Source organism: Geotrypetes seraphini, chromosome 1 (genome assembly GCF_902459505.1).
Source record: "Geotrypetes seraphini chromosome 1, aGeoSer1.1, whole genome shotgun sequence".
NCBI lineage: Eukaryota > Metazoa > Chordata > Amphibia > Gymnophiona > Dermophiidae > Geotrypetes > Geotrypetes seraphini.
The window spans coordinates 57,400,486-57,422,284 of record NC_047084.1 but is presented as its reverse complement, the minus strand read 5'-3'; the positions used below and the strand labels follow the sequence as shown (position 1 = coordinate 57,422,284).

Genomic DNA, 21,799 nt, shown 5'->3' with positions numbered 1-21,799 from the left:
CAAAACAGACTCGTTTGGCAGATAGTTTGGTGGTAGGGTTTGAAAATTGAGAGAATAACCCTGAAGAATGATGTTGAGGACCCAGAGGTCGGAGGTGATGAGCTCCCATCGACCTATGAAAAACTGAAGATGGCCTCCGATGGGCTGAGGCAAAGGCTGCAAAGTGGTAACACTGACTATGCTCCGAAGAAACACATCAAAAAGGCTGCATGTATTTTGGAGGGGCAGCCTGTTGTTTCTGTTGTTGCTGACATGCTTGTTGCTGTTGTGGCTGCTGCCTCCTACTTGGAGATGGAGCTGGAGTCATATGTTTTGCAGTAAATCATATCTGGTAGGAGGATTGTCTGAAAGGACAAGAAGGGATAGGTTTTTTTCTTAGGTTTTACAAGAGTATCCCACCTAGCCAATAATTTTTGGGTAGTTGTGTCCAAAGAGGCTCCAAAAAGCTCATCTCCTAAGCAAGGAGCATTAGCCAACCGATCTTAATGGTTGACATCAAGCTCCGAAACTCTGAACCAGGCTAGGCATCGCATGGCCACTGACATGGCTGAAGCATGTGAGGAGATTTCAAAGGTATCATAAATAGAGTGGACGAGGTACTTACGAAGTTGAAGTAAGTCAGAGATGAAATGCTGAAAAGCAGGGAGTTTGCGGTCAGGCAAATATTTATGAAATTTAGCAACTTGGTTAACTAAGTACTTTAAATAAAAAGAGAAATGAAAACCATAGTTGCCAGACTGGTTGGCCAGCCTAGTGCTCTGGAACAGTCTTTTGCCAAACTTGTCCATGGTCTTCCCTTCTCTGCCAGGAGGTACTGAGGCATAGATGCTGGCTCCCGCAGATTTCTTCAGGGTTGATTCCACCAGTAGTGATTCATGCAGAAGTTGGGATTTGTCAAACCCTGGAATGGGAACCACTCTATAAAGTGAATCAAGTTTACGAGGAGCCTCTGGGATGGTTAAAGGAGTTTCAAGATTTTTATAAAAAGTCTCTCTTAAGATGTCGTGAAGAGGTAGCTTGAGAAACTCCTTAGTGGCTGGTCATAATCTAAGGCATCTAAAAACTGCTTAGATTTTTTGGAATCAGCTTCAAGTGGAATAGAAAGAGACTCAGACATTTCCTTCACAAATCTTGAAAAGGATGTCAGATTTGAAAGTAGGCTCATGAAAAGATGGTAAATGAGAATCCTCATCTGAAGAAACCTCATCATCAGATACAAGAGGTTCTTGATCAGAATCACCCGAGATCTGAATCTCGGGTTGGTGGCGGTCGGTGCTGAGAACTGGATGTCGAGGCCTGGAGATGTTTCATTTTTGTTAATGCCTTGCCTGATTTGACTGATACCATCTCAGGAGATGTCTGAGATGAAGATCAGTGCCAGATCGTCTCCGATACCGGTTCCGTACCCAGAGGACTTGGCACCAATGTAGACTCTTGAAAAGTCGGTGCCGTTGTTGAGGGTTTAGACATGGCTGGCACTGGCACCGGCACTGGAGGCGCCAGTGTCGCCATGACGGGAAGAAATAGTTGTAACTGTTTCCGTAACTCCACATGCAGCAATTCTGTAATCTGCTGCTTAATGGAATGCACCGGTAACACTTGCTTTTTTGCCGGTATCTTCGGTGCGGCTCTGCGCTCCGGGAATGAGGAGGCCAATGTCGAGGCACTCACTGAAATCGGAGCTGAGCGTTTTTCGGGTCTCCTCAAGGTCAACAGGACTTGGCTCACTGCTGGTTGGACCTGAGACCCAGAAGGGGTGGGGGAAGGCTTCTTAGCTGGCTTACCCACCGTGAGCTGTGACACCAGAGCCGACGTTGGAGGGTCTACACTCGGTGTCGTCTTGGTCGGCACAGACAGTATGGACAGAGTCGGAGATGAGCTGGGCTCTGTGTCCATTGCGGCACCGAACAGTTGTCTTTGCTGAAGCATCTGGTTTTTGAGGGTGCACTTCTGAAGGGATGAGCAGCGGGAGCAAATGTTGGCATGGTGCTCGGATCCCAGACACTGCAAACACTGCAACAGTGAGGGTCGGTTAATAAAAAAGGCCGAGCACAGCGACCACACTTTTTGAACCCCGTCAACAGGTGTGACATGGACGGGAAGGCAGCTGTTGACAAATCGAACTCTATGGTTAGAAAGGTCCATAAGGCCCCTAGAGGGCCAAAGCCTGCAACGGAAAAAATAAAAAACTATACTTATTTTTTTTTTTTTTTTTTAAAAAGAAAAACAACAACAAAGAAATTAAGAGAAAAAGTTTACAAACTGCAAGAGCGGGAAGGCAAGCGAAGAGAAAAAAGTTCAACCAAAGCTGAAGCGCATCTTACTAGCTCCGCGGAAACTAGAAAACTGAGGGACCGCGTGCCCTACATTGAGTGGTAAGGCACTTGCGCATGCGCGGTTCGGGCTATCGCAAACTTTCTAAGATCTTAAAGTGGCAATGCACTTTTAAAGAGGTCCATACTGGAGCTCCGTCGGTGACGTCACCCTTACATGAGAATATGCTGCCTGCTTGTCCGGGGATAAAATAGATAATGTCTTATTAAAGAAATGACAACTTTGTACGAGGTAAGTACCTACAAATCCAACATGTGGATTATCTGAAATTATCAAAAGCAATTAAGAAAATATTTAAACTATAGTTTATAAATCTTTCCTTAATTGCTTCTGATAATTTCAGCTATACACAGTTGAAAGCAGTGCAATATGCAGAAAGTGAAAAACTATCAAAGTATCAACTGCAAGAGACAAGATTTTGGACCAACTATTTTGAAGCCCTCGGTATTATAAAGAATGATTCTTTATGAAAAACTTGTGCCTTAAGTGTCCGGTGGTTGTGTCCGCAACCGCCTTCAGCTCTCACCTCCTCCAGCACAGGACACAAGAATAAGCTGCACTGCCTCAAGTGGTTACCTTATGTTCTGGAATGTTGCCCGCCTCACTGCTGTAACCTCACGCAAGCGCTTTCCTGTGTCTGTATGCGATTGTGAGGTGGAGTGGAGAGGACAATCGTGTACAGACGCAGGAAAGCGCTTGAATGAGGTTACAGCAGTGAGGCAGGCAACATTCCAGAATGCGACCACCAGACACTTAAGGCAGAAGTTTTCCACAAAGAATCATTCTTTATAATACCAAGGGCCTCAAAATAGTACCTGGCGGGCCTCATGCTTAATGTTCATAGTACCTAACTACAATGGGAGCATGGTGATGCAAGGGGCATGGGCAGGTCATGGCCGTTCCCAGGATTTAGGTGCAGAATTGCATAATACTGCCATTTCCATGTCTAACTGTCTTTGGTGGACATAAATGCTAGTATCAAAGTTAGGTGTGAAAATGCAGGTAGAAGGGAGAGAGCTGCAGGTACAGGTGCAAGTGGAGGGAGATGGTTAGCGTGCATGGGAGCAAGATCCTGGGGAGTCTTCAACAGTGCCTGTCTCCCCTCCCAGCAGCTCTCATACTTGCCAGGGCAGTGATTCACCGGCAACTTCCTCTTTCCTCAGAGGCGGCGGATCCAAGGCTGCCTAAGTAAATCACTGCTGCAGGCAAGTACTGAGAGCTGCTGGAAGGGGAGGAAGCTACTGTTGGAGGCTGGGAAGCTGCTGGATAAAGGGAAAGCTGATACTGGACCTGGAGGGAGGTAGAAGAAGAGATGCTGCTGGGAGGGGAAGAGGGAAGGGATAGTTAATGTTGGATAGGGGGAGGAGGGAAGGGAGAAGGAAAAAAGGAAGGAAACAGCTGGCAGGGAGATTACAGGAGGGGAAAGGGGGTCAGGGTGGAATGGAGAGATCAGATGAGGGAAAGGGGAGAGACAAAGGAATGAGAAAGTAGAGAGAGATTGATACTGGGAAGGGGGTCAGCAGAGAAATGAGAGAGGGATAAAGATGCTAGATCTGGTGTAGGAGAGATAAAAATGAAGAAAGCAGTGAAGTTGGAATGAATGATGTAAAAAGGAGAGAGGAGGCACAGGCTGGGGAGAAGGGCATAGAAAGAAGTCAGATACATATGGAAGGGGGAGAGGGCAGACAATGGATGGAAAGGGCAGATGCTGGATTGAAGAGACAGGGCAGATGCTGGAAGGAAAAGAAGATGAAAGCAGAAACCAGGACAACAAAAGGTAGAAAAAAAATAATTTTATTTCTATTTTGTCATTAGAATATATCAGATTTGAAATATATATCCTGCTAGAAACATAACTGGGGACTGCAAAGCCCAGACAGTGTTTCTTTAGCTTCCAGCTGGCTTAGGGCTCTCTCTGACCAGGGGGCACTCCCCTAACACTATTCCCGTCATGTGTGACTGCAGTATTCTGTTAGCATGATATTTCTGTGTAGCATTCTGTAATAATTTGGCTTGTTCAGTTTTCTTGATAGTAGTGGGGATATATGTGAAGGGGAGGGGAGACAGGGGTTTTGTTGGTCCTTGCTCTGTATATTTATATAAAATGACAATTGTACAGAATATTGTTTCTTTTTATACTTTAATAAAATACGTTCAATATAAAATCATAACTGAGGCTTGTGCGAATGGGATCAGATGGTTTGTGTAGCCTGAGCTTGCGGAGATGGGGCAGAAATGTGCTTTGTTTTTTTTTTAATTTCAGTCTTAGTAGTTTGCCGGTCCACAAAATAATTATTTTATTTCTGCCGGTCCACGGGTCTAAAAAGGTTGAAAAACACTGTTGTAGATCTCAATTGTATTTTGAGTTTTTCTCCATTGAGATTTACAGTGTCTTAAACAGATTGGTGAAATAAAACTTCCACTATATTTTTTTAGACAGCAGAATTTGATTAAGGTACAAAGACATGTTTAATAAGGCACTATGGGGTTCATAATAAAAAAAACAACGTCTAAAAAGTGTCCTAAACGGCTACTTGGATGATCAAAAAGCCTGATCGTCCAAGTACCTATAACTAAAGCTGGTTTTTAGACGTATCTAAAAACAGCTTAGGCCTTTCCCCTGCCTCTAAACCTACACCTAGGCGTACAACACGTATAACCAAAACAGTTGACAGGTTGCTTAGTCGGCACTTAGACCTTTTTGACTTAGACTAAGTCAAACCAGGTCTATGTGCCGAAAAAGGGGCCGGTGAGCTGATGGCCGCTGGTGAGATCAGTTCAGCGGCCGGGCAACCTACCCACCGCAACCATCGCGGCAGGAGAGATGCCCAATCTCTCCTGCCGCGATACATCATACCCCCCCTGACAACGTCGGGGCAAGAGGGAGCCCAAGCCCTCTTGCCCCATCGAACCGCGGTCCCCTCCGACATTGGGGCAAGAGGGAGCTCAAGCTCTCCTGCCCCGCAATCACTAACCCCACCGATTACGGTCGGGCAGGAGGGAACCCAAGCCCTCCTGCCCTGGGCACCCGTGGCACCCCCGACAACATCGGGGCAAGAGGGAGCCCAAGCCCTCTTGTCCGGGCGATCCCCCCACCTACACGAACGGGCCAGGAGAGAGCCCAAACCCTCTTGCCCCGGCGATCCCCCCACCTACACGAACGGGCCAGGAGAGAGCCCAAACCCTCTTGCCCCGGCGATCCCCCCACCTACACGAACGGGCTAGGAGAGAGCCCAACCTCTCCTGGCCCCGGCAACCCCCTCCACCTACACGAACGGGCCAGGAGGAAGCCCAAGCCCTCCTGGCCCCGGCGACCCCCTACCCCCCACTACAATACAGGCAGGAGAGATCCCAGGTCCTCCTGCCCTCGACACAACCCCCCTCCCCCCAATGACCGCCCCCCCAGAACCCCCAACTGCCCCCCCCGCCGACCCGCAACCCCCCCCGGCCGACCCCACGACCTCTCCACCCCCACCCTCCTTCCCCGTACCTTTAATGTTGGCCAGACGGACGGATGCCAAGCCCGCCCGTCCGGCAGGCCAGCCGGGTCCAGAATGGGGCCGGATTGGCCCAGGCGGCAGAAACCCCGCCCACAGGTGGGGCCTGAGGCACCTGGGCCAATCAGAATAGGCCCGGGAGCCTTAGGCACATGGGTCCCCCTTTGCCACCAGTACATTCAACATCCTCTTCCTGATTCAACAACTGTGGCTTGGCACTTCTAACTTCTGGTTCTTCCTGGTCCAGTACTCGAACTGCACAGTGTTCTGTAGCAATACTGCAGCTCATTAAACCAGTTTACAACATCCCGAGTGGTGTAGAACGGGTACAAGTGGATCGATTTTTCACTCTGTCAAAAATTACAAAGACTAGGGGACAATCGAAGTTACAGGGAAATATATCCTCCTAAAAATATTTTTTCACTCTGAGAATGATTAAGCTCTGGAATGCATTGCCAGAGATTATGGTAAGAGCGGTTAACGTAGCTGGTTTTAAGAAAGGTTTGAACAATTTTCTGGAGGAAAAATCCATAGTCTGTTATTGAGAAAGACATGAGGAAGCCACTGCTTGCCCTGGATCGGTAGCATAGAATGTTGCTACTCTTTGGGTTTTTGCCAGGTACTAGTGACTAGGATTGGCCACTGTGAAGACAGGCTGCTGGGCTAGATGGACTACAGGTCTGTCCCAGTAAAGCTATTCTTATGTTCTTCTGAATTAGAAGAGGAAGAAATCAGATGATTACTGATAAAAGTGTTAGTACAGCAGGTGAAAATGGAGGTCTAGTATATGTACAAAATTCCTAAGACAGAATATAGGCTTAGTAAGGAGTGAAAAAACAAGGGGAAATGGGAAGGACCTCAGAGTGAGAATGAGTGATTGAAATTGCTAGACTGGTGAAAGGAGGAAGACTTATGATGGAGGGTGAGAAAGGGAGAAAAGGAGGGGTGAAATCCAAATGTAAGACGCTCTTCTGCAGATTAGTAAAGCCCAGAGAAAGAGACTATTTCATGTTCTGATATCTACCACTATACATTTCTTGGTTTAAAATGATTGGGCTCTTGAATACATGTTGATTCATTGCTGTGGATAAATGTTCTCTTTAGAATTACTGAATAACCAGCCAAATTCATTTCAAGTAGGACTTCATTTTGGCTATAAATTTCCTTGTACCCAAAGAAAAAAAAAAACTAAATTATATATTAAACAGAAAAAAATCTTACCTCCTTGTGCTTGTTTCTTCCTGGTTTGCAACTCACAAATCAGAATAACAGCTACTAGAATAACCACCTCCAAGACAATTGCAAGAAAAGGTTTGAGTGGTATGAGGTAGCTGAGAACATTAAGTTGAATTCTGCTTTTAACATCTCCCACTTTAAAAACTGCCTTGCACAAATACATTCCGCTGTCATCAGCAGAGAGGTCCACAATGCGAAGTTTTGTTTCATTTGCATTTTTTCTTGTGACTTCATATTTAGATGACATTGTAGACTCATTAAGAGTAACCTGATAAATAAAATATATAATTTAGAAATTCAAAGGTAAGATTGTGGAGGCACATCTAGCAAGATGTTATAAAGTGTTATTTCATGATACACAAGCCTTGGTTGATATTGTGGTTTGGAGTAGAGAATGACATAGTGGCTGTTACCCGCAGCTAGCCCCCCCAAAAAATGGCCACCACGGGTACGGGGACAAGGAAATTCCGCAGTTAAGGGAGGGATCACCAATCATGCGATCCAGCAGCCCCATCCCTCCTTACTAATGATCACCACCGTCCATCCAGGCATCTCCCTCCCTCCCTTCCCCTTCCCTTCGTGGCGATGTCTACTTTTCTTTCTACAAGCAGCCGGAGCCTTGAAGTTGCATGTGGCTGCTGGAAAGTTCTCCTCTGACGCAACCGGAAACAAGAAGTTGCATCAGAGAAGAACTTTCCGGCAGACGCAGGTGACTTCAAGGCTCCGATTGCTTGTAGAAAGAAAAGTAAACATCGTCACGAAGGTAAGGGGAAGGAAGGGAGGGAGATGCTCAGACCATGACGGGAGAGAGGGGGCTGCTGGACCGCGTGAAGGGTGCTGGAGGGAGGAAGAGAGGGAAGGAGGGAGAGGGGGGTGGAGGAGAGGAGCTGCTGAAGGGAACTGGGGAATTGAGAGATGGGGATGAAGATCCTGCTGAAGGGAACTGGGGAAGAGAGAGAGAGGGGAGAAGACGCTGCTGAAGGGAACTGGGGAAGAGAGAGAGGGGCGAAGACACACACAAAATATCTGCTCGATTTAAAAAAAAAATTAAACCCTCTTCCAAACAAGTTCCCTAAACCCCACAAAAAATTTGCCCCGCAGCCTGCTCTCTGCTGCCCCGAAGCTGTACCCCAAATCTGCCTTCCCCGACTCTCTCACTCTCGCCCAAAATCTCTCCTGCCCTTCCTGCACTGGGAGCCCTTGGTTTTAACCCGCTGATTAAAGCGGGTTAAAACCACGGGCTCCTGGCCTACAAAAAGGAAAAAGGTTAAACAAAAAAGTCGTAATGCCCTCCGCCCCGCGTCGATGCTCCCCCCACAATGCAACCCCCCATGCGCCGATGCCAACCCCCCACACGCTGATACCCCACAAAAGGCAGGAGGGTTGCCAACTCGCTCCTGCCATGTTACCTTCCTGATCTGGCCTGGCCCACCTCCCTCCCTGTTGCAAAATCTAGTCAGACCGGCTGGCCGGGCCGACCCACCCACCAATAAACAAACTGCAGGAAGGATGCCAACTCCCTCCTGCCGCCACCCCCTGGACACCTCCTACCCATTCCAAGCCCCCTTTCCACCTCCCCTCCCTGTACTTTAATGGAGCAGGAGGGTATGTTCAGCCCCTCCTGCTCCAATGACTCCCGTGACCACTCTGAGGCCTTAGGCCCCGCCCTATTGCATCATGTGATGCATGGGGAGGAGCCTAACGCCCTGACTGTCTCAGGCTCCCATCTTGGGAGGGGCCTGGGGCACCTGAGCCAATCAGGGACTTCCTTAGGAAGCCCCTGATTGGTCAAAGCAATAGCCAATCAGGGACTTCCTAAGGCTCAGCTCTCAGCCATTTTTTGACAGGCCTGCCTGTCTTTTCTTTTTTTTATGGGACAGATATTTTGCGTATATCTGTGCCATGGAAAAAAAATGAATAAAAAAGACAGGCAGGTCTGTCAAAAAACCTGAAGACCTGTCGGTAACTCAGTTACCAACAGGTCTGCAGCAGTCGGGTTTGTCAGTAGTAAAACCCGACTCAAAATAGCCAAGCAATTGTTAGTAAATCAATCGCTTGGCTATTTTGCATGGGGTTTTACTAATTTGCATGGGAGGATTGGGATCAGATTGCTATAGGCCTTAGTGAATTGTGCAGGAGGGAAATTTGGTCACAAAGGGCTCGCAAACCGATCGGTACATAATCGATTTGCTTAGTGAATCTAGCCCATAGAAACAAGATGGCAGAAAAAAGCCAAATGGCTCATCCAGTGTGCCCATCTACAGTAACCATTATCTCTTTCCCAAATGGGGGCATAGCTCCAAGGCAAGTTTTTGATAAAAGCATTGATAAGGAAGGCTAAAACAGGAACCCTCCCTCCCTTTTTACAAAACTGTGCAAGAGGTTTTTAGTGCCGGTTGGCGTGCTGAATGCTCTGCGCTACTCCAATGCTCAAAGGAACTCAGCAAGCTTAAGTCCTGGTGCCCAAATCTGAGCACCAAAGTCGACATTCAATGCTATTCTATAATGATTGCTCCTCATGAGTGCCCATCATAGAACAGCATTGAGTCCTAGCTGAAAAATTACTCCTACTACTATTTATCACTGCTATAGTGCTGAAAGGCGTATGCAGCATTGTACATTTTGGCATTAATAATAATAATAATAATAACTTTATTCTTGTATACCGCATTACCATGGAAGTTCTATGCGGTTAACAAATGAAGAGACTGTACATTTACAGCGAAGTTACAATTTCGTTAGTGTTACATTTACATTTTAGACGATACATATTCGGTCAAGTTACCTATACATTCTAGACAATAAGTATACGGTGAAGTAAATTTTGGCAGCTAGGTTATATGTTCAGGGTAGTTACATTTATTATAAGTTCGGTACTGAGTGTTACAAATGGCGGTGTTACGTGAGGCGGTAAGTGTCTGGGGGGGAGAGGTCAGAAGAGAAGGGAGGAGGAGGGAAGATAAATCAGAGGAATTTGTCAAAAAGGTATGTTTTAGTTAACTTCCTGAATGTTTGATAGTGGGGGGAATTGGAGATGAGAGTGGAGAGGCATTTGTTCCATTTGCCCGCTTGGAATGCTAGGGATCGGTCAAGGAATTTTTTGTAAAGGCAGCCCTTCAGGGAGGGAAAGGAGAACAGGTAGGTATTTCGGGTACGAGAGGGGCCAGTAATTTCAAGGTGCTCGGATAGGTAGATTGGTGAAGAGCCTGCTAAGATTTTGAAGCAGAGGCAAGCGAATTTAAAGGTGATTCTTGCCTCCACCGGCAGCCAGTGGAGTTTGGCATAGTAGGGGCTAACGTGGTCGTATTTTTTGAGGCCGAAGATGGCGGCATTTTGTACTATTCTTAGACGTTTTATTGTGTTTTTATAGGCTCCTAGGTATATGATGTTACAGTAGTCCAGTATGCTTAGGATTAATGATTGGACCAGTAAACGGAAGGAGAGGTGGTCGAAGTGGTGTTTGATGATGCGAAGTTTCCAGAGGGTGCAGAAGCATTTTTTGACCTGGGCACTGGTATGATCTTCGAAGGTTAAGCATCTGTCTAGGATGACTCCGAGTATTTTTATGGAGGGGTTGATAGGATAATCTAGGCCGTTCAGTTTCATGGAGGTGTTTGTTATTTTATGGGTAGGGCTTGCCAGGAAGATTTTGGTTTTTTCAGTGTTCAATTTTAGTTTAAATTGTGAGGTCCATACTTCTAATTTGGTGAGGATGGAGGATGTGAGTTGTTCTGTCTGTTGGGTGATTGAGGTTAGGGGGATGATGATGGTGATGTCATCAGCGTAAATGAATGATTTAAGGTTTAAGTCGGCTAGTGTCCGTGCAAGAGGTGCCAAGTAGATGTTAAAGAGGGAGGGGGATAGTGGGGAGCCTTGTGGGACTCCGCAGGCATTACGCCATTGATGGGAGAAGGTTCCATTGCTGTGGACCTGATAATTACGGTTGGTTAGGAAGCATGAGAACCAGTGTAGTACTTGGCCGGAGATGCCGATGGAGTCCAGGCAGTGGAGCATGATATCGTGGTCGACCGGATCGAAAGCGCTGCTTAGGTCGAATTGGAGTACTAGGGCGCTTTTGCCCAGTGAGAATAATTGGAGGAGGTAATTGGTTAGGGCGGCTAAGACCGTTTCCGTGCTGTGGTTTGAGCGGAAGCCGGATTGGGAGTCGTGAAGGATGTTGAACTTTTCTAGGTAGTTCATGAGGTCATGGTTAATGAGGCCTTCCATGAGTTTTTGGAAGAGTGGTATGTTGGCGATGGGTCTATAGTTGGTGGCAGAAGAGATGGGTTCTTTGTTGTTTTTGAGGCGGGGGGATATGAGAATGTGGCCGAGTTCAGTCGGGAAGAGACCAGTGGACAGGCATAGTGAGATCCAATTGAAGAGTTCGGCTTTGAATTGGGGGGGGGGGGGGGGGCGGATTTCATAATGGTGGGTGGGCAGTTGTCTAATAGGCAGTTGGAGTTGGCGTATTTTGAGAAGAGTTTGAGGAAAAGGTTCCAGTCTGGGCTTTCGAATGAGTTCCAGATCATGTCGGCCCTTGGGCCTGTTGTGTCTCCTGCTGGAAGGTTGAATATTGTCTCCGTGTTGGGAGCTGTAAGTGACGATTTTAAGGTTTGGATTTTGTTGGCAAAGTGGTCGGCTAGGATTATTGCGGGGGGTGGGAGTTCTGAGCTAGAGCGTTTGTGAGAATCGGTGTCTAGGAGGGAGTTGACTATTCTGAAAAGTGCTTTACTGTTTAGAGAAGGGATGTTGATGAGTTGGGAGTAGTATTTACTGCGTTTTTCGATTATCAGTTTTTTGTATTCGCTGACTTTTATTCGCCAGTTTAGTCTGTCGTTGTCGGTCCCTGATTTGCGCCATGTTCGTTCTAGTTTCCTTACTTCGCGTTTTATGGCTAAGAGATCCGCATCAAACCATTTGTTTGAGGGTCGAGGGGTTTTTTTGCGGAGTCTTGGAGGGGCAATGGTATTAAGGACTTGGTCGCTGAAGTGTTTCCAGTCAAGGTGGAAGTTGAGGTTGGGGTCGGAGTTGGAAGTGAGGGTGTAGTGGGACCAGAAATCTACAGGATTGATTTTTTCTCTTGTCCAGGTCTTTGTCTTTGTTTGGTTAGGTGTGTATTTCCTGTCTGGTTGTTTTTTTAACCAGGTTAGTTCAAAATGACATAGGAGATGGTCGGACCAAGGGGTGTTAGACCAATTTTGTTTTGTGAGATTTATGTTTGGGGTAGTGGGAGAGTTGGAAAGGAAGGTGACCATGTCAAGCTGGTGTCCTTTGTTGTGTGTTGTGGTAGGGGGAGGCTTGGCGAAGCCTAGTGATGTGAGGAAGGAGTATAGGTCAGCAACATTGGGGTTTTCTTCTAGCTCAAGATGAAGGTTGATGTCTCCTGCTAGGAGGTTGTGGGTGCCTGCTGCCGAGTTTGTGAGAAGGAATTAATAGATGGTCCCTGCTTAGAAGAGTTTACAGTCTAACTTGGACAGACAGACATGACATGAATACTGCCAGACAGATATCCTTATCCCTGCTATTTTGCCATACATATGTTAGATGACTCAGTTTGTAAAATGGCTCTTCATATTGGACATCCTCAGCACACAGATGGCCAACTTACTTATTTTTGAACAAAAAATTCTGATGTATTTCCTGTTAGAAAATACATGTGAGATGAGTGTCTGTTATGGACGCTAGGAGCTCTATTCTGACTTGGACATCCTTTCATAAATGGCCCAGCTAAAAAAAAGCATCTTCTTGCCCAATTAACTTAGATGCTCTGTTGCAAAATTACTCTCTATGAGTAATCCCTGTACGTGTTTATTATTGTCCTGCATGGTGCCTCTTCAGTCTCCTTTATGTTTTTAAGTGGCTTCTCATGCAGTCTCTATCTGGCATACTGTATAGCACCCATAGGGTTTTGGGGTTTTTTAAAAATCTGGATCCAACTTTATCAGTACACATAAAAAGGGGGTGGCCCCTGTTATGCCAATGCATATAAGGTGCTTTGGCATTATTTCCTTTAAGTTTCAGGTCCATTGTTTTCAGGGTTCTTTTAATTCTTAGTAAAATTCTACTGCTGGGGAATTTAAAGCATCCCTTCCTCAAGCCCCCAAGTATCATACAAAAGGCCCTGCCTTGGGATTCCTACACTAGCAATAAGGAGCCCAAGGAGAAGGACTGAGGAATGTACTTAGAAGCACAAATAGTAGTCTTCCAGAGCATATCTACTGTATTTGTCTCCCAGGAAGAGATGCAAGAGACCATAACAGTATCACAGTTCATGGAATAAAGCCCGAGACAGGAGGTTGGGTATGCTCTGTGATACTGGGGAAGAAATGGAAAAAGGGGAGAACAGAAAGCCTTATTGATCATTATCTGCCATTATGTTCTACATGCCCATGCATTGCTTTCATGCTCTAATATATCAAATTTCTCTATTTTCTTTTGGACTAACAATTATTTTTCTTAAAAATAAGCAACGGACCAAAATTAATGAATTTTTACCCACCCATTGGGGCTAGTATGAAAATGGTATCTTGGTCCATAATCCATCTTCTTATTGTACTAGTATTTATAACTAATAGCTAATAACCATAGCATTTGTTGATAAACAGATATTTGTGATAATCAAACCCACTGACCTCTGTTATTCAGTCACCTCAACACAGCAGACTTTATTACTATGTAACAGTTTTATAATTTGTTAATTTGAATAAATAATTAAATTTCATCTTACCAGACTGCTTTCATTCATCCTGTACCAAATCCATTCCACAGGATTATATTTTGAGCTGTCACATTTCATGACAACAGAATCTCTTTCATAAGTAATCATAGGCTTGTCAGCTCCTTTGACCTTAGGAACTAAAGAGAAAAAGAAAAAGCGCTAAGTTTATTAAATATTTTTCAAGCTGTATTCATTTATTTATAGAGTAAAATTTGGGGGACATTTCAAATTATTCTTAAATTCGGCGCCACTGAATGTACAAGTACTGTATAATTTACACATAAAATTATACACAGTTATATCTGTTTTTAATTGTAAACCACTTTGACCTGTTTAGTTTTTGTGGTGTAATAAGTTTTAATAAATGATAAATGAATAACCAATGTAGGTATACTGGAGTTTCTTTGCATAAGTACTGATAATACACATAAGTTATGTGCTCTCCAGTTTATAACTGGTTTTCCTACATACAAGCCAAAAGTATGTTATATGTATAAACTATCCTCCAAATTCTGTATATGGCACCTAAGGTTTTGCGCACACATTAGTGCGCAGTCAAAGTGCATGCACAATTTAATTAATTTGCTTAATTAGCACCTTGTAATTGATGCTAATTGAACTAATTAAAAGTTATGCACACGATTTAGAAAGTTGCAGTGTATGAATTTGAAAAGGGGGAATGGCCAGGGGCCGATCATGCATTCTTATAAAATATACTCGACTTGCGTGCGACGGCACCAGGTACAGAATCGCACCTCCTCCAGCAAAGGTAGGTTTTCCTGGCCTACATTTCTGATGCCTACCTGAGATGTAAATCATGCTTCCATAGGTGCTTTAGGCTGCCTAATGCCACTTCCAGTGTTAGCCATGCCCACAGTGGCATTAGGCAGCCAATCATTAACGGTTCTCCTTGGGGCAGGAGCGTGGGAAGGCCACTCCTGCTCCAATTCCCCACTGGACCATCGGGGATTGTAAATGATACGCAGAGGAGGAGAGAGGGAAGTAAAGGAAGGCACGGTCAGCTGGGACAAGAGGCAGGAGGGATTCCTCCTGTCCCGACCCACCGCTGGACCACTGGGGATTTTAAAGGTATGTGGGGGAGGCTGGGTAAAAGTTTTTGGAGTCAGCCAGGACAGGAGGTGAGTTGGATCCCTCCTGTCCTGGTCCACCGCTGGCCCACCAGGTGTTATCGTAGGCCCAACAGAGGCCTGTAACAGGTCTGGGAGGGTATGAGTGGGTGCTGACCCAAATATAAGCCAAGACCCCCATTTTTGGGTCATTTATTTTGGCCCAAAAATCTCAGCTTATATTTGAGTATATAAGGTAGTCCAAAATGACTGCTGTTCACAATATCCTTTGCTAAGATTCTAGTGGTAAAGGATATGATACATAAAACTAACAGAAAGAGAAAAAAGGTTTATTTTGGTCAAAGAAGCTGCAAAATATAATTACTACTCCTTCATTTTTCTTTACAACTCTATATCTCCCAAAACACATCACTATCACAAACATTGCTTCGATCATCACCGTATTAAAACCTTGGCCTTCAACTCTTTTCTCAGACTATGGTATCATTCAATCTAACATTATAAATTTCCTCTAACTCAGCAGTGCCAAGCCTTAAGTTTTGCTCAAATTCCTGAAGTGAAACCTGAAAACAGTCCATGAAACAAATACTCATAATCATCATGGCCTACAACAAGCTCTTGCCAATAAGTTCATCAAAAAACAGAGAAGGCAAGACACACAGCGTTAAGAGTTGGAAATACAAAAAGGAAAGGGGGGGGAGAAAAGGGCAGAAACATAAAAATAAACAGACACATAGAAACATGATGGCAGATAAAGGCCAAATGGCCCATCCAGTCTGCCCATCCATAGCATTCACTATCTCCTTTGGAAGACTATTTTACACACCTACCATCTGCAGCATCCACTATCTCCTCTTCTCCCTAAGAGATCCCTTGAGCCTGCCCCACGCTTTCTTGAATTCAGACACATTCTATGTCCACACCAACTCTACCAGGAGACTATTCCAATCATCTACCGCCATTCTATAAAAATGTATTTCCTTAGATTACTCTTGAGCTTATCACCTCTTAACTTCATCCTATGCCCTCTCTGGGGCTTCCTCTCAAATGAAAGAGATTTGCCTCATGCACATTTATGCTTCTTAGGTATCATGTCTCCCTTCTCCCGCATTTCCTCCAAAGTTTACATATTGAGATCTTTAAGTCTGTCTCCATATATGATGAAGATCACTGACTATTTTAGTTGCCTTCCGCTGGACTGACTCCATCCCGTTTATATCTTTTTAAAAATGCAGTCTCCAGAATTGTACACAACCTAGGTGTCAGAACGTGGGAGGCCACAGGGGCCATGGCCTCCCTCCAAATTAGCTTTCAGTTATGGCTCTACTCTGTCACCACCTCCTCCAGGCTGCTGTAATTTTAAACCTTCGGGCAGCTGCCACGCAGTGTTGCTGCAGAATGAAGACTTCTAGGGCAGGCTAGTTCGTTGACGCCACGCATCAGCTGCCGGAAGATTTAGAATTACAACGACTGGGGAAGGTAGGTGGGGAGAAATCATGCAACAGAATCCTGCTGGGAAGAGATCGTGCAACAGGATCCTGCTGGGGCTAGGGTGGAGCCTTGGACCCCCCCCAAACGAAAAAATGTTCCACTGCCTATGATACACAACATTCTAAATGAGGTCTACCCAGAGTTTTATACAGGGGCATCAATACCTCCTTTTACCTTCTGGTCATACTCTATTCTCTCAACAATAAGTAAGTCCAAACTTTTAAAACCTCTTGTTTAGGATTCTACTTGTAGCTCAAGATGAATTACATCCAGATATAGTAGGTATTTTCCTGTCCCTGAACTTATAAACTAAATTTGGACCTGAGGCAACAGAGGATTAAGGGGTTCTTTCACTAAGCAGTGGTAAGAATTGGCTTTAGCATGCCCTTACATGGGTCTTTCCTGTGCAATAAGCCATGTTTACCATGGCCATTGTGACAGGTCTGGTGCATCTCCTGACTTGCCACTGTTTAAAAGTTTAAAAAAAAAAAAATCCTATTGCAAAGGTGGGAAAAGCTCACCAGGGAAGTTTCCCTGGCTCACAGACAGTTAGGACTGACTATCAAGTTACAGTTCCTGCAAGTCCCAAACCCTGGGAGGATAGGTTGAACCATTCTGGAAGAAAAGCTAGTAGAAGCCAGCAAATAAAACCCTTTAAACCTCCCTTAAAGAGAGTCTTATTTCCCTGGTAGCAATCTGCAGCTTGGCCAAAAGGGGAGCCACAGAGAGCTTTGGCCCATTCCAGTCCCATGCAGGTTTGAGTGGGACCCTCACCAATATAAAGCAGAGCTTCATGCTGTACAGAAGGGAGGTGAATGGAAGCAAAGCAAAGCAAAGCAAGGCAAGAGGAGACAGAGGAGCAAGAATTGCCATGGAGTAAAACCCAGCTTAAACTGCAGTCTGATGCTGAAATGTTGGAGCTGGATGAACTTGCTAAGTGACTCAAGCAGAGGTGCCAGCCCAGGACATTAGCAGTATTGTCGAATCCACGTTTTAAGGGCTACATATGATCCATTCAGTGGCGAAATTTTTAGAACCCAAATCATTAAACATATTAATATACCCTTTAGTAATCTCTAAAATCGATTACTGAAATTCATTATTCAAGGGCATCACACAAAAGGAAATAAGACGTCTCCAAATTATACAAAACACTGCCATAAAACTTATCTTGAATGCTAGATAATTTGAGCATGTACTGCCACTTCTCAAAAGAGCGCATTGGCTTCCAGTTTCACATAGGATCACATATAAAATAAGTATGCTGACATTTAAGACACAAATTTCCAAGGCTCCCTCCTTCATTGATAAATTTCTTACACCTTACGCCCCTCATGGTTACTCAGATCAAATGATCAGCATTTATTATCCATTCCTTCTCTGAAAGTTATTAATACAAGACTTCAAAATATTTTTTCTGTTATTGCACCCCAAATATGGAATTCTCTACCAGTTCACTTAAGACAGGCAATCCAGTCAGGTTTTCAGGATTTCCCCAATGAATATACTTGAGATCTATTTGCATGCATGCTTTCATTGTATGCTAATAGATCTCATGCATATTCATTGGGTAAATCCTGAAAACCCGACTGGATTGCGGCCCTCGATTGCGGTCGATTCAAGGGTAAATTAAAATGATTTTTATTTAAAGATGTTTTCAATTTATAATTCCTTTTAAGTAGGTTTTATCGAACACTTAATTGACAGTCACATTATTCTGCTTCCATATCTTTATTTCTTGCCCCCATCTCGCTGGTTTTTTTTTTGTTTTCTATCCTACTGCTATTGTATTTCTCCCCTGCTTTCCTTATGGTTCTGTTTGTCAGTCTGCACTCTGTGATTTTGACAGAATATGTTTGTATGTCTTACCATATTTTTCACTCTATAAGACACACTTTTTTCCCCCCCAAAGTGGGTGGAAATAAGGGTGCGTCTTATAGAACAAATACTAATTAACCCCCCCCCCTCCCCTATCTTAATTTCTCCGACGGTCTGGCGGTCCAGCGCTGTAGGGCAGGAGCTTTCAGCCTCCTGCCCTTCCATCCGGCATTCTCCCCAGCGGCAGGCAGAGTTGGAGCAGCAAGAAGGCAGGCATGAGGTTTTTGTTTCCTGCCTTGCCGCTCCGTGAATGGTGGTCCAGCCCTACAGATTCCTGTCCTTCTCTCCTTTCTCCCCCAAGCAGCACTGGCAGCGGCAGAGCAGCAAGCAGGCAAGTGCGAGTTTTTCGCTTCCTGCCTTGTCCCGCGACGGTCTGTGAATGGCTGTCCCAGTTCTCGCGACCGCCGGACCGCCAGAGAAATTAAGGTAGAGGAGACCTTGCCTGCCTCTGGATGGGGGGCCCTGCCTGCCTGCCCTGCCACTAGGCCTGCCTGCCTGTCTGTCACTAGGCCTGCCTGCTGCCTGTCACTAGGCTGCTAGTAGTGCTGCCCAATTCACGAGTCAAATCGGTTCACCGATTCACTTTGGTGAATCGATTCGAATCAATTAAAAAAATAAAATAAAAATAAATCAGCTTCCCGATTCGGCTGACCCTCCCCCTCGCCCCCTAAAGCAGGAGCGGCAGCGCTGCACTTGCTGGCCGGCCGCTACCGCACCCTGCTTTAGAGAGCGAGGGGGGAGGGTATTACTATTTCTGGGTAAGAATCCAAAGCTCTACCCAGAGCTCTACCCAGTTCTATGCTTGGGTTCCAACTGCTGAAGTCTCCGTCAAAGCTCACTCCAGCCCATCTACACCCTCCCAGCCATTGAAGCCCTCCTCAGCCCATCCTCAACCAAAAGGCCATATACAGGCACATACTGTGCAAGTCTGCCCAGTACTGGCCTTAGTTTAATATTTACTATTATGTTCTGATTCTAGATCCTCTGTGTTTATCCCATGCTTGGTAAAAGGGCTCCTAAATGACTTGCCAAATATCACTAAGAATGCATTTCCCTGGTTCTCAACCTGCTGGTCTTATTTGCTACTTCCTCCACTCCCTCAAAAACTCTCCTGCAAGTTAACAACGAACTGTAACATGTCATCTCCCCAATTCTCTATCCACAACAAAACTGAAACAGGAAATAGCTGCACTGATCTCACAGAAGTATTCTAGAACAGGTCAAACACAGAATCAACCACAAAAGTTCAGATATTCATGTAAAACCAGATCAATTATCAGTTCAGAAAACAGGACTAACACCTCAGGTAAGCTGATCAACCTGAGCAAGCATTCATATGAAATGACCAGTTTGTTCATCCCTAGGTTGGAAGAGACTGGATTACATAAAGTAGTCTTACCTGTTTCACTGTACTGATCTTTAAGACTTTTATGAAACAATATATTTGTGGCGTGTTACACAATCCTTTCAAGTGGCTTTGGCCGGAAAATGCTGCAGAACAAGTTCTTGATCTTCTCCAGTGAGCATTCAGTCAACCTTTACTTTTCGGCCACTCGAATTTCTCAAAGCTTGTATTGTTAAAGTTTTTTCTGAATGTTATCTTTCAAACTAAGAGGTCAGTTTATCCCAAACTAAAAACAAAGCCATGGTGATTTGCTATTGGGAAGAGACAGCTACATTTTTTTAAAAACTGTAATTCAAAGTGCAGAGATTATAATCATCCTGATAAAATACATTACTGAGCTTGGGGCTGGTCTGGCCTTAAATGCTTCACTCTACTCTTAATGAAGAATCATCTAAAATGCAAATCTTCCCCAATATGTTACAAAGGTTTTTCAGAAACGTTTTAAAGTGGTATATCGTGAGCCATCAGAAGCGGCACCCCAAATACATCAAGTTTTCATTCAAGGGGCTGAAATCCCGCTAATGCTTCCTCATTGGCTCCTGTACCACTATAGTATTTTATAAAGTTTTTATAATTTAGTAATTTTATACTTTTTTGTCTTGTTTCATCAATAAATAGTAATAAATATTTTAGCAAAGAGAAATAAACATCTTTTTTAGCAGTCCTAGTTCTTGAAAAACTAACACCAGGAGAAGCAAGCCACCAACGCCAATGCTCCTTTGTGACAGAGCTGAATAAGGGCATCCAGACGTTGTTGAGGAAGGAAGACGTTGTTGAGGAAGGAATGTTCTGAATTTGATAGTGTCCAGAACAGCTCCGATGAATTGTAGATTCTGAGAGGGCTGAAGTTGGGATTTGGGAAAATTGATTTCAAATCCCAAGCTTTGTAGGAACCACGTAGTCCGTTGGGTTTCTACAATAACCCCCTGAGATATTGAATCTTTGATGAATACTTTATTATATCACAGCTCTAATTCGCATTTTACAAAACATTACATTAAAAACAAAATTGTCCTTACATATTCTGATTCAGTGTTCATAACACGCTGGAAGAACTCTTAGAGCCAGTATAGGACTAGCCGTATCTTCCCTGTACTCCTACCTCAGTTCAAAAAATGGCAGGGAGATTTTTTGCTATAAGAGTCCAGCAGAAAGAGTAAAGTCTGGTGCAAAAATGTGCAATTAGTGCAAAAAAGCAATAGTGCAAGTAGTGCAATAAAGTGCCAAAAATCACATTTGTTCAATGCCTTTGATGAGCCAGTCGTCTAGGTAGGGAAACACCTGAAGACCATGGTTCCTTAGAGCTGCTGCTACCCCTACGAGGCACTTGGTGAACACTCTGGGAGATGATGCCAGGCCAAAGGGTAGCACTCTGTATTGAAAATGCAAATTCCCCATCCGAAATCTGAGGTACTGACAGGAGGCCGGATGAATGGGGATGTGAGTGTAAGCCTCCTTGAGATCTAGAGAACATAACCAATCGTTCTGATCTAGAAGGAGATAAAGGGATGCCAGGGACAGCATGCAAAATTTTTCTTTCACTAAAAATTTATTGAGAACCCTGAGATCCAGAATGGGCCGCAGATCGCCCGTCTTCTTCGGAACTAGGAAGTAACGGGAGTAAAAAGCCCTGCTCTGCTGTTCCAATGGAACTTCCTCGATGGCACGGAGATGAAGTAGAGCTTGAGCTTCCTGTAGAAGAAGGGTGGTCTGGGATGGATTGGAAGGATACTCTCTTGGAGGAAGCACTGATGGAATCTGAGATAAATGAAGAGAGTATCCTTCCCTGACTATGGACAACACCCAGAGGTCGGATGTAATGGTCTCCCATCGATGGTAAAAATGATGGAGATGACCTCCTATGGGGGGAAGGGAGGAAAGAGGCAGAACGATGGAGGTTATGATCTTTGTGAGACAATCAAAAAGGCTGAGCAGCCTTAGGTGCAGCAGAAGGGTGAGGTTTCTGTTGCTTCTGCTGTTGTTATTTCTTGGCGGGTGCTCGAGTATAAGGAGCCGCCCTTGGAGTATAACGCCTCTGGAAAGTTGGAAGAGGTCGAGAAGGCTTTGCAGAAGCTGGCTTAGGCTTTGGTCTGACAATGGAAGCAAAAGATTTTTCATGCTCAGACAACTTCTTGGTGGTGGCCTCTATGGA

The 21,799-nt window shown here is 44.8% G+C and overlaps 1 protein-coding gene across 1 annotated transcript in view; it reads right to left on the bottom strand.

Moving 5' to 3' along the window:
- Positions 1-21,799, bottom strand: part of EMB (embigin) — a 66,789-nt gene that overhangs the window by 8,983 nt on the left and 36,007 nt on the right. Inside the window, exons 5-6 of the mRNA XM_033931594.1 lie at positions 13,795-13,922; positions 7,053-7,335 (exon numbers count right to left, since the gene is read on the bottom strand). Of these exons, the coding sequence (XP_033787485.1) occupies positions 7,053-7,335; positions 13,795-13,922 (411 nt within the window). The remainder of the gene's footprint in view (positions 1-7,052; positions 7,336-13,794; positions 13,923-21,799) is intronic.